Here is a 12,420-nt window from a genome sequence, read left to right as displayed (position 1 = left end):
GTCCCAGGGCTTCAATTACTTCTTACAAGCTGCTTTATATCTCTAAATAATTCAAAGCATCTGACCTCTCACCTGTATCAAAATCTACACCTCCAGCTACTTGCTGGTTATCTTCATACTGAAGGCCTTGCAAAGGGAGGGTCTTCAATTTTTTACAATGGCTACAAACAAGCTCATCACTTCCTGCCCTGCTTTCCTTAGGAGCTGAGCACCCACTTAGTTCCCCCTGACAGAATCCTCAGATATCTATCTTCAATGCCTCCAATCCTTTGCTCTTATTTCAACTCTTTTTTGTAGTCTCTCATCCCTCCCTTCTGTGCTTCTTCAGGGCCTCATCATCTCCTGTTTGGAAGATTATAACCATCTCCAAACTGGTCTTGTATCTTTCCAAAGCAGACACCATGGCACTACCCAGCTCAAAACACTATCACTTCTTTACTCCTCTTGAATAACATCCAAATCCCTTCACAATAGGGTCCCAAAACGCTTTCTCAGCCCCATCTTGGGCAATGCTGTACTCACTAATCTCTAGCCAAATTTACCATTCTCTTTATGTTCTCTGTGCCTCTGATGTGTTTCCATTTGAAAAATCTTTTTTTTTCTTAAAGATTGACAACTGAGCTAACATCTGTGGCCAATCTTCTTTCTCCTTCTTCTTCTCCTCAAAGCCCCCCAGTACATAGTTGTAGATTATAGTTGTGAGTGCCTCTGGTTGTGCCATGTGGGATGCCACCTCAGCGTGGCCTGATGAGCAGCACCATGTTCACACCCAGGATCCAAAACAGTGAAACCCTGGGCTGCCGAAGCAGAGCGTGTGAACCTAACCACTCGGCCACGGGGCTGGCCCCTGAAAAATCTTAACCATCCTTTAAGTCTCATGTCAAATGTCACTTTCTCTATCTTTGCAGGTTCCCACATCCCTATAAACCCAGTGACCCTGCCACACCCTTCCCCATGCCCAGGACTTAACTGCCCTGCACTCTGTGCTGTCGCTGCACTCCACATCTCTCTTCAGCGCTCGCTGGTCTGACACAGCACAGTGGGTTGCTTATCTGTCTCCCCTCTTGGGTTCTATGCTAAGAGCAGACATGTGTGTTACTAGTTTGCTGTGTTCCAGCATCCAGCCCTGTTCCTCTTATACCAGAGGCATTCAATCAGCCTGTGTTACTGAGTTAATATTCACAGTGCAGTAATCCATGGCTGCATTAGTATTGAAAGGACCCTACCCAAATGGGGACCACTTATTACATATCCACCACTTTGAGAAGTTTCCAAGAGAATTCCATAACAGTAATATTGGGGTAATAATACCCCTAAGATTAAAAGACGGATCACATTTTATTCACTTATTTATATATAAATTTCTCCCACTACTAGGATATACAATCCTTGAGGGCATGAAGAATATCTTCCCCATCTTGGCTCTCAGAGCTTAGCACAGTACCTGCTCCTGGAACTTTGTATTTATATATTTTTATAGAGGAAATAAAATATTCTATTTAAGAAATGCTAATACAATGGTCTCTCCTTCCTGTGTAAAGTATTAGGTATCCCCTCAAATGCCACTGAGATATATGAAAACAAAATGCTAATAGCAAACTTCAATTTTTCCTGTACCACAAATTCTGGAGTAGCCAGACACAACAACCTACACATTAATCTGCTCCAATCTCTCATCTCGGTAAACTGGCCACTAACAGCATCCTTTCTTGAGCTGTTCTGCTTCTTCCGCATAGCAGCCGTTTGTTTCTTTCCAATTATCTAGGTTTCCTGAGATTATCTAAGACCAAGGTGCTCCATTCCTTTACTCTAGAATCCAGAATAATCGTAGATCAGTGAGTAAAAAGGAACCCCCATTTTTACCACCAATGCCCATGAATAAACCCGTGGTCTACTTATTAGGTCATTATGCTACATCAACTTGGTAAGTTAACTTCCCTTTGGTTACCTTGGAGCTTAAAAATTCATGTCACAAAGGGAAAAAGAAAACATTCTGCTCTTCTGGAAACTTATGAACTGCTGAGCTTATAAGTAGAATTTTCACTTAAAAATAAATCAGCTAAAATTACAAATCTCTCTCTTCATTGTCAACTACCTCCCATTCCCCCAGCCATTCAGAGCAGCCCAAGAGATGGCCCGACACTAGAGTAGAAAGAGCAGTGGGCCAGGAGTCAGGGAACGTGGCCACGGCTCCAGGTAAATGAGGTCCTTAACTCCTAAGCCTCAGTTCCCTTAAAGAAAATGAGAGGATTGGCTTGGATGACCAAAATTCTCCTCTAGAAATAAAAACCTAGAATTTCACCTACATGTTCAACTTTGTTTTTAGCTCTTTAAAAGTTTTTTAAAAATTTTAACAAAGTTTCATTAGATATAACTGTTACTTTTTTCTCTCCCTTTTCTTTTTTTGGGGGCAATTTATTTAAGTAAAATATAATAGTCCCTTTGGCTCTGAAAAATTTCTGGTTCCATATGCACACCCAAACTTTCTGCTTCTATAAGATATTAACATCCCAAATATATTCAAGTGCTCACAATAGTAAAAAACATCCTTAGGAAAAACCTTTCCATCCTCTTAAGAACATAAGTTAACAACAGTTTACAAAGAAGATGGTTGATGAGGTCAGACTTGGGTTCAAATTCCAGCTCCTCTACTTACTAGCCAAGCAACCCTGGGTGAGTCTCTAAACCTCTAGAGGTTGCAGTTATCTCACCTGTAAAATGAGAAGAATACCACATTCTTTGCAAGGTTATGGCAAGGGTCAAAGAAAATATACGTAAAATACCTACAAACTTTTTAAAATATAGTCATCATTCGATAAATAAGTTGTTCATATTATTCTATTGAAATATCATGATACCATTAAAACAAAGAGAAGGCTTAGCTCTACATAGCTATAGACCTCATCACAGTGTGTCAAGTGCTCAGATCCAAGCACAAGACCCAAGCATTCAACTTTGAGTCAGTAAGCAGTCTCATGATACAAGATCAGAGCACTAGGCTTTTAAAAAGTCTTAAGTTGAACCAAAGAGTAATCTTTTTTGGAAGTACCGAGGCTGTCTTTCACACTGCAAGAGTGGCAGGAAGCACAGAAGCACTGTTGATAGTCTGCAGGGCCTCGGTGTGCTTCCAAGACAAGACGCCTTTCGGTAGGAATCAGAATTTAGCTTAGGATATATCTCAATACAGACAAACAAACTGAGGGATGGCAATTTGGCTACAGATGGAAAATTATCCAAGGCCAGTATCTAATAGGTTCCCATGAGGCAATAAGGAACCTCTAATTAACAGTTTTGCTGCAGATGTCAAAAAGGCAGTACTATAAACATCAAACAAATTTACAGGTTCTCAATTTAACATTAAGGACCAACCATCCATATGTGCATAGCAAGAAACTCTTTCAATATGTAATTAAAACACTTTAAGTCCAACAGTACCACAATATATTTCTACAGGAATTTTGCTACTAAATATTTATTTGGATAATATATTAGATTTTTAAAGCTTAATACAGATGAATTGTCCACTAAAGTTTGCTGTGCTATGATTAGACCTAATATCTAGGGAAAAAAAATTAGGTAATCCCTCCATAAAGAAGGGGGGGAACCCTAAGAATTAGCATTGTTACCTTTATATATAAATCATACCTACTTAAATTATTTGAGTCAGGTAAGTAAAAACTCAGTTGGGGTATTAGTTCAGAAAAATCTAGATTTGGGACCAAACGACTTGGGTTAAATTCTCCTTTCACTTCTTACCTGTTCTGTTTGTTTTCTTAGACAAATCACTCTAGGCTTCAGTTTCTTCATCTCTATTATGAGAATAAAACTGCCCTACCTGGGGGCCGGCCCCGTGGCCGCGTGGTTAAGTTCACGCGCTCAGCTTTGGTGGCCCAGGGTTCGGATCCTAGGCACGGACATGGCACCACTCATTAGGCCATGTTGAGGTGCCATCCCACATGCCACAACTAGAAGGACCCACAACTAAAATACACAACTATGTACTGGGGGGATTTGGGGAGAAAAAAGCAGGGAAAAAAAAAAACTGCCCTACCTACCTACCCCACAGGGATCACATAGGGATCAAGAGAGAATGCTCTGTATTGATACCTGGGGAATGTCACAGTACCCCTATGACTCCCCCAGCCCCCCTCCCGCCGCTCCCCCACCCTCCACACCCCTACCCCACTCCCACCCACTCAGGGCAGTCAGCCTTTTAGCCGATCTGTATATTGGAGTGCCACGTAAGATTCTGGTTGGAAACTCCATTCCACTAAAAACATAAGTTTGAAAAAAGCTACATTATACAATAGCAGTCCTCAGATAAACAACTAAAAAACAAAAACTTATCAAAGACGTGCAATTACTCTAAAAATTATTGAAAGTATCTCTGGTTTTTCATGCCACAAAGTATCCATTAAGAATACATAAAACTACGTCAATAATGACTGCTGACTAATCAAACTGATTCAACTAAGGAATACCTGAGACATTTATAATGAAATTAACGAGTGAAATTTATTCCAAAGAAATTCCCTCATAGATTCAAAATAATTATGTTATGATTACAGAATTATTAGTAAGTCCCAGAACTGCTGCCAGAAACACAATTATGCCTAAATTTAATACAAAGAGCACTTTAAAACACTTTAGATATTACATTTTAAAAACATAAGCCTCTCTGTATTGTCAGGGAAGCAGGAGACAGCAGTGTTGTAAATACACATCCTTGGTTGAGCAAGTTTTAGCTTGGCAATGTTCCAAAAAAAGGAAAAAAAAGGACTTACGATAGACACAAGATTAAGAAGTTTGTTTTGTTTTACCATTCTTGAGAGTTAAGTGAACGTAGAATAAAAAGGCTGAGATATGGTAACAGATCAGCCTCTGCTCCAGAGAAATAAAATAACGAACTAGAAATCCTTGCTATTTTTGTTCACACTGCATTAAAGATTTTCATGATCCTCTCTAGATTCCTTGAGCAGCAGCTATTATCTGCTGGACTTACATTTACTCTTAGCTTTTATCTTGGTGCCTCCAGTGTGGACATTCTTTCATGTCTATTTACTTTGCTGGATTCACAGGAGACTTCAGCATGACAGCAAAGGGGTGCATGTAAAACAGTGATCCCAAAACAAAGAATGAGTGTGAATCTGCTGGCATGCAATGATGCTGAACTACCAAGAGAACATGAAATAATTTGGTTGCACTAAATCCTTCCTTTGCTTTCATGCTTGCATTTATTTATAAAATATTAAGTGTTAGCAAAATCCTGGGCAGACACAAGCCTGGCAGCACCAGTTTCCTTATTTAGAAGATTGCCATAACTTTCTCAGTTAGATGTCATTCATGTAGAGATATGCCTCTTGTCAAGAAAATACAAACTTAGAAAACACATCAATTGATGATTACATCAATTGATGATTCCCTTAAACTGAAATCTCTCTTTTAAAATGGTGCTTGACTTATAATTATTTTTCTAGAATACATCTAATGTATAATGTGAAACAGAATTCTATTTCTAAAACTAAGTTGTTTAAAAGAGTCTCCATAAAGAATCCTAGTATCCTTTATTAAAGTTACTCTCCACAAATTCCAAATTTTAGACAATGAGTAAGAGTTAGCCATATCTGGCCACTATCAAGAAGGGACAATTTCATATACGTAGAGTAATAATAAAATTCTAATACAGATAGATTGTAAAAATACTCTCAAAATTTCTACTTTTTAGAATGGCTAAAATTTAATTTCATGGCTTTAACTTCCCTAAAAAATAATTTAGACATTCTAAAGTCAATATAGTTATGAGAAAACACAACAAATACTATAAATAACTGAAGATCAAAGACCACCTAATTCACAAGCAAAACTTTAAAACATATTTCCTATGAGAATCAATATTTAGCCATTCTTCCCTCAGAAGAACAATCTAGTCAGCTGCTGGGACTCTAAAGCAGGTTGGCAGAGACAGCCTGCGGATCAGGGCTGTGAGCATGACCCTCCTCTTTCCGGCTTAGAACAGGTTTGGTCAAGAGCATTCTCCTCATGAGACCCTCCTCCCAGAATCACAAAGGTCAAGCACATGGCCAGCACACTTTAAAATGCTCATCAGCCCCTTTTTGCAGTGAAGCTACAGAACTGAGAATGGTGTAATGAAGCCTGAGTTTTAGTTTCAACTCCACTAGTGATCTTTCTTTATAAGAAATTTAGCATTTCTGCGCCCGCTTGAACATTTGTCAAAAAGAGACTGCTCAGCAGCAGTAATTAGTTGCAGCAGAAAGTGACCCTGGTTCCCATTCCCCGGTGTTCTAGGGACTAGATGACAAGAATTCTTGGCGAAGTTGAAATCAAAAGGTTCACAGGCAAAATTCTGCTGTGTCAGTTCCTTAATGCATGTGCCCTCAATGCAATACCACCCAAAAATGAGTTTAAAATCAGAGGTTTTTCACAAGAAATACTGATTAATCAGAAAATGGTAATGGTCTCTACGTACACACAGTAGTCTCCAGGAACAATCTGTGAAGGAGGCATCTGTCTGCAAATGCAGGCTATAATATACTTGGGCTTCACCCAGCAGGCGCCTGCGCCTCTGGCCCTACTGCTCAGTACCCAAGTTTCATGCTCCTGGAGTCTGTCAACATTTCCCCAGGTGAATATGTCAGTTACTCATTCATTCAAGCCTCTACTAAGTATTCATATCATCTCTAGACTGATGACTCCACAATATGTATGTCAAGCTTGGACTCTCCTCCGAGCTCCTGCCTCATTTTATCAACAGTTTACTCTATTCCTGCTTGCTGATCCCACCGTGCCCCACGGTGAACTTTGGAAAGGCCCCACTCTAAATCTCCCCCCGCCAAGCTTTCCCATCTTCGTAGCTAGCATAACTGTTCACAGCATTGCTTAAGGTAAAGCCTTGAATAGCTCTCTTTCCCTCCTTATGCCCCAAATCCTCCCACCACCTCACAAGCAATCCAGAGGCAAACACTGTCAAGTCTACTTCTACAGTCTACCTCAAATCCATCCACTCTTCTCCATCTTCAGCAGCATCATTCTTGTTCAAGCCACCATCATCTCAGGCCTAGAAGTCTCTTAACTTTCTCTTCTCATCTCCTTTTGCTGCCCTACAGTCTATTCTCCACATAAGGGCATCTTTTAAAACATAACTTAGATCATGTCATTCCCTTAACTTAAAACCCTTGAATGACTCTCACTTGCATTGTGAGACTAAAACCCAATTCCTTACTCTGCCCCTTAAGATCCTACATAGTCTGGTCCCTGCCTGCCTGCCTCTCCAATCTTATCTTGGGCCACCCACCTCCTCACTGACTCCATTCCAGCCAGGCTGACCTTCTTACAGTTACTCAGATATCCCATGATGACTCCTTTTTCCCTAGGATCTTCATCCAGGTTATGACCGCTACACTAGCATTCTTTATATACATGGTTCCTTCCCATCCTTCTGGTCTCAGTGAAATGGCATCTTCTGAGAAGGGCTTTCCCTGAGGACCCAAGCTAAAGTGGGGCCTCCATTTTAATTTCTTCACAATACCCTGCTCATTTCCTTTTTAACCGTTTTTTAAATTATTTGTAACTACATATTTACTTGTTCATCTAGCATCTTTTTTGGCACAGAGTAGGCATTTTAACTTTTCCGGTGAATCAATTAATGAGGAGAAATACCTTAGGTAAGGCCAATTACAAATATTTCCCACTGGCTAATATAAGATGCAATAAAAAAGATCTTACCTTGTCAATTTTTTTCTTTTTAACAGGGGGATCGAACCTATCATTGACTCCAAAATACTGAGTAAGCTCCTTCCACTGGGTTTCCCTCGAGGACTGCTCACTGCAGGAAGAGAGAGAATTACTTATGTTTTACACAAAATGTACTATTTATATTTTTATTGTTTTTAACTGGTAACTACAATTATATAGCAACAACTAGTTTCTATGTTTCAGAGGTAAGTAGGTCAACTATTTGTACAAGCACTACAATACTGTCTAGAATAGACAATATTTCAAATTCTACCTACCTCCGAGATTCTTCTTCATTCTTCAATTTACCTGAAAAGAATTCACAAACTGTCAATATCTAAGTATTTGATTGTTGCTTCAAAATTGTTCATCAAAAATTGTTGAGCTAAATTAGTCACAATTTAACATTAGCAGTATTGACAATTAGCCTGAATTAAAACAAAACACCTTTTCTGGATCGTTTTCTTTTTTTCTTTCTGAATCTTAAAGTTGAGGTTTTCTGTTCAGAATGTTTTTTATGCAATTCTTGAAATCTCTATATAAAAGTAAAAAAAAAGTGAGATGCAAATATATTCTGAAGCAAAGCATACATTCAAAAAACACCAAACATATTAAGTAACAAAAATAATTATATTCTAGCATTTATAAAATATAAATTTAACAAAGGCAGCTGAGTTCTTCTTGAGATATGCTATTCTTCAAAACTCTCTCAAAACCTGAGTTGTTATCTTCAATTATTTCTAAATAAATCAATCTGATAATCTGAGAGTAAAACTCAATGACTCATACAGACGACAAAGAGATAAAATTAATATATAAACTCCTTATGTATTATGTTAGGCAAAGTAGCTAATTCTACTAAATGTTTTTTCTTCCTCTTTTTATGAAAAACAAAACAAAAATGAAACCAAGTATCTGAGTGGCCAGTGGGTTGACCACAGACCCAGGGAATAATAAAGGCATTCTGAGCCAATCCTCCCTAACTATTCCCTCCCAGGAACACACACATTCTGACTGTGGCAGAGACACCCAGGAGCAGGCACAAACGCACAGGCTTTCACAAGAACAGCAGAGAAAACCTACATTCCACGTGCTGAAAGGAATTCCAGAGGGACACTCTTCATATGCATTCACATTTGCTTCTCCTTTGGCTTCCATTCCATCTGTAGGGAAATCTGAGCTCTCTGTTTTTGTTATGGTCCCATCTTCTTTATCTTCCTGTAAGTTAAGTCCAGAATTCTCTAACGTGGCTTCATCTTCAGAACTCAACTCAATATCACTTTCATTTAGGCCAGGAGGTAGCAGCCCACTCCACATCTTTTCTTCTAAAGGGAAAAAAGATGAATTTAAACATATAAAGAAGAGATGGAAAGAATTTTAAAACCATTAAAAGACACCCCAAGAGTCAAATAATTATACCAATGGTTTGGGAGCAGTCCATCTAAACTTTTTTAAGATCTAAAATGGAATGTACCCTCCATATTAAAATAATTAAAATCTTCACTTGTATAAATAAAAAAAGTGTAAAGCAGTTTAAGCAAGTTTGTGTAAAGACATTCCTCCAGATGAATGACTTAAGGAAAACAGCACTTTGATTCTTTAACAAATGGATAATTTTGTCTAAAAAAGGAAATTCAGTAAAAATATTCATTGCTCAAGAATGTTAAGACCCTAACAATATACACTGCAGACAATTTAAGAATTATACTACTATATTTCAAGCTATAACAATTTGAGAAGAAAATAAAATTAAATGCTTCACCTGTATTTGGTATAAAATTTTCAGGGGACTTATTGTCTAAGGAGCAGGAAAACAATTATTCAAAGGAAAATTTTTAAGCCGTGCAAGTAGCTTGAAGAAAGTATGATGATAAAAAGGATGCCCTAGTTTTAAATTTTATGTTTGCTAAAATAACACTAAATGGAGTATAATCCTAACAATTTAACAAAAATGTACAGCTTTTCTGTAACAATACTGTATTTGGGAAACAAATGTTAAAGTTCAGGATAATATTTATCACAGATATATAGTCCATTGGTAGAGGGAACCATTAACTACTGTTAATAAAAATGATTTAAAAAATTAGAGTTGTAATCATTTGCTAAAATTCAGATAACTGCGTACCTTTTCACAATCGAGCTCCACAGCACAGTCTATTTTAGCATACACACTGAGCTAAAACCATCTGAACTAAAACCATCTTAGCTCAAAAGATGTCTAAAATAGAGAAGCTGGTTATACTGCTCATGATTTACTCTTCTGAAGAAATAAAATGGAAAGATAGAAATCGTTCTTGCTGAGTTTTCTGCCTCCTAGTGTGATGAACCAGTAAGAAAACCACCCCCATTCTCTCTGAGACAAAGGCATCAGGATTTTGCATTACTCTGAATAATGGATGCCTGAGATCTTTTAAGGACCTCCTCCCAGGTCCAAAGAATCAGATCTTACTTTGTGAGGTTTGGGTCCAGCCCCATCAGTTGCTGGCTCTCTGAAACATCCTCATCAAAATATTCTCTTGGCTTTTTAAGAGGAAGGGCTCTGACATCTAACTGCTCCAATTGGAATCCTAATTCCACATACACTGGTGGTGTAAGGGAGTCATTTTTAACACCTCGGCCCCTCAGTTTTTCCTCTGGATGCAGGGATAATTATACTGCGTACAGGGTTGTCCTGAGGATTAAATCAGATAAGCCAGGAAAACAACACAGGTTTAGGATGTTGTAGGGGCTCGATCAATGCTAAGTTCTTTTCGCTATTACTATTATTTCTGCGGCCACGGACTGCATTTTTACCATTTCTGTCATGGGTGGCAGCATTCATAAGGTAGTTTTGAAGTTTCTAATGTTTCAGGTGCATTCACTTAGCAAATGATGCAAATAATTTTGTTCCCTGAGTTCCAAGTATGACATGAAGTTTGTATAGAAAATGCTGGTGTGTGGTTTTCTGAAAGGAGCAATAAAACCAGAAACAAATTACCAAGAAGACAATGGAGCCGAAGCTTCAAAAGGTTACTCCCTTGCACAGGCTTTCCAAAGCACTATACTTAATTTTCTATTTAGGATCTGTATTCCTTTTTTTAAAGAGGACACCCAAAATTATATGAGCTGCAGGGCCCATAAAACCTGGATCCATCCCTAAACCCGGTCTGAAGATTTGAAAAGTTGTAACGGAGGAAGTCTTGAGATACTTTGCTAGCACATACAACAGCATGTAAAATATGCAATATTGAAAAACGGATGTTATGCTATTAATAAAAATACCTCTATTGTTCTGAGGAGCAAAGAGAGGGGAGCAACAATAAGCTCCAACATGACTTTGACACTGGCATATAATATACCTTTAGGCTCATTATCCATTTCAGGACTTAAAGATTGTAACAAATTTCAGATTTAGCCTTCTCAGCATAATTGGGGTTCTATGTTTGAAACCAGTGTTCCCTTTCCCTGTCCATAGTGTCTTTTGCATACCTACTGTGTGCCAGGCACTCTTCAAGACACGAGGACAGCAGTATACAAAACAGGCAAAAACACCTAACCTCACAGAACCGACATTCTACACACATGGCAAGCTTCTGTCCAGCAGCGGCCAAGCACCGCTCAGCTGTGGCTGCTCATGAAAGACGTGCCTCTCAGACGGGCACAGGTCTTCCACTCGACCACTGCTTCACCAGCTCTGCAGGGTGAGTCTATGCTTTGGGCACCCAAACGTGCTGCACCTTCGGGAGCAGTCTTGCTTGCCCTGGACTCAGCCCTCAAGCAGTTCTCCATTTTTGATCCCTTTTTGGACTTCCTCAAAATCATCTATTTTTAGCTCTTGCTGATGTGGCATTAAAAAAATGCCTTCAGGATGGCATTGGCTGGTATGATAATTCCTTGTGTGTGCCCATGGAAAAAAGAAAAATTAAAATAACTTTTTAAAAGTGGACTCTATGTTCAAATCCACAAAATAAGGCAAAATTCAAATAAGGTATGTTTCTGAACTCAGTTCCTGAACATCTTTAAAGTGATGTGCTATTCTCTTAAGACTGTAAAAAAAAACACACAAGGACAACTTGGTGGCCACTGATAAACACACAGGACTCACTGAAGAGGCTGCAAAGTGGAGTTGCCCACGTGCGCAATGGCTCGACTGCAAATCAGCCAATATGGAGTGGCTGCTTTGTGACTCGCTTTGGGCTCATGTTTGAAAACACTGTCTGTCTCTTCATAGCATATACACGTCGTTCACACATGTACAATTGTACTCCGGTATCAACTGGTACTCTGTTAGGCCTCCTGTCATTCCTGTTTTGGCTGCTCTGGAGGACGGTCCTCTATTTTTTTGAAGTGTCTCTCCCCCCACGTCTTTCAGAGTGTACTCCTTTATTTGAAAGCCGTTCACTCCAAATTACCCCTTAAATGTGAAGCTTACTCAGGCATTCTCAAGACATGTGATATACCTGAGAACTGGAAACTAAGTTTTTTTAGTAAAGATTATAGTCAGGTCTATGTGACAGTTGATATATTAATACGGAAGCTTTCATTTTTTAGTCTGTAACTCAAATAATTTTTTAATTTAATCATTTTAGCCCCAAAGAAGACGTAAATGATTTAGAATTCCCTTTTTTCTCTGTGGTTTTGAATATCACCTTCTTTATTTCACACACTCTCTACCTCTGGAATTAAGAT

The 12,420-nt window shown here is 38.7% G+C and overlaps 1 protein-coding gene across 6 annotated transcripts in view; it reads right to left on the bottom strand.

The window, feature by feature from the left end:
* The window catches only part of FAM204A (family with sequence similarity 204 member A), a 53,646-nt gene that overhangs the window by 18,302 nt on the left and 22,924 nt on the right, over positions 1 to 12,420 (bottom strand). For all 6 annotated transcript variants that reach the window (XM_070590294.1, XM_070590512.1, XM_070590559.1 and 3 more), the window contains 4 exons: positions 8,836 to 9,077; positions 8,200 to 8,287; positions 8,031 to 8,061; positions 7,744 to 7,843 (listed from right to left, as the gene is read on the bottom strand). In XM_070590294.1, the coding sequence (XP_070446395.1) occupies positions 7,744 to 7,843; positions 8,031 to 8,061; positions 8,200 to 8,287; positions 8,836 to 9,077 (461 nt within the window). The remainder of the gene's footprint in view (positions 1 to 7,743; positions 7,844 to 8,030; positions 8,062 to 8,199; positions 8,288 to 8,835; positions 9,078 to 12,420) is intronic.

This window comes from Equus przewalskii, chromosome 1, assembly GCF_037783145.1.
Source record: "Equus przewalskii isolate Varuska chromosome 1, EquPr2, whole genome shotgun sequence".
Taxonomy (NCBI): Eukaryota; Metazoa; Chordata; class Mammalia; order Perissodactyla; family Equidae; genus Equus; species Equus przewalskii.
The sequence above is the reverse complement of the archived record's forward strand: the minus strand, read 5'-3'. Positions and strand labels throughout refer to the sequence as shown.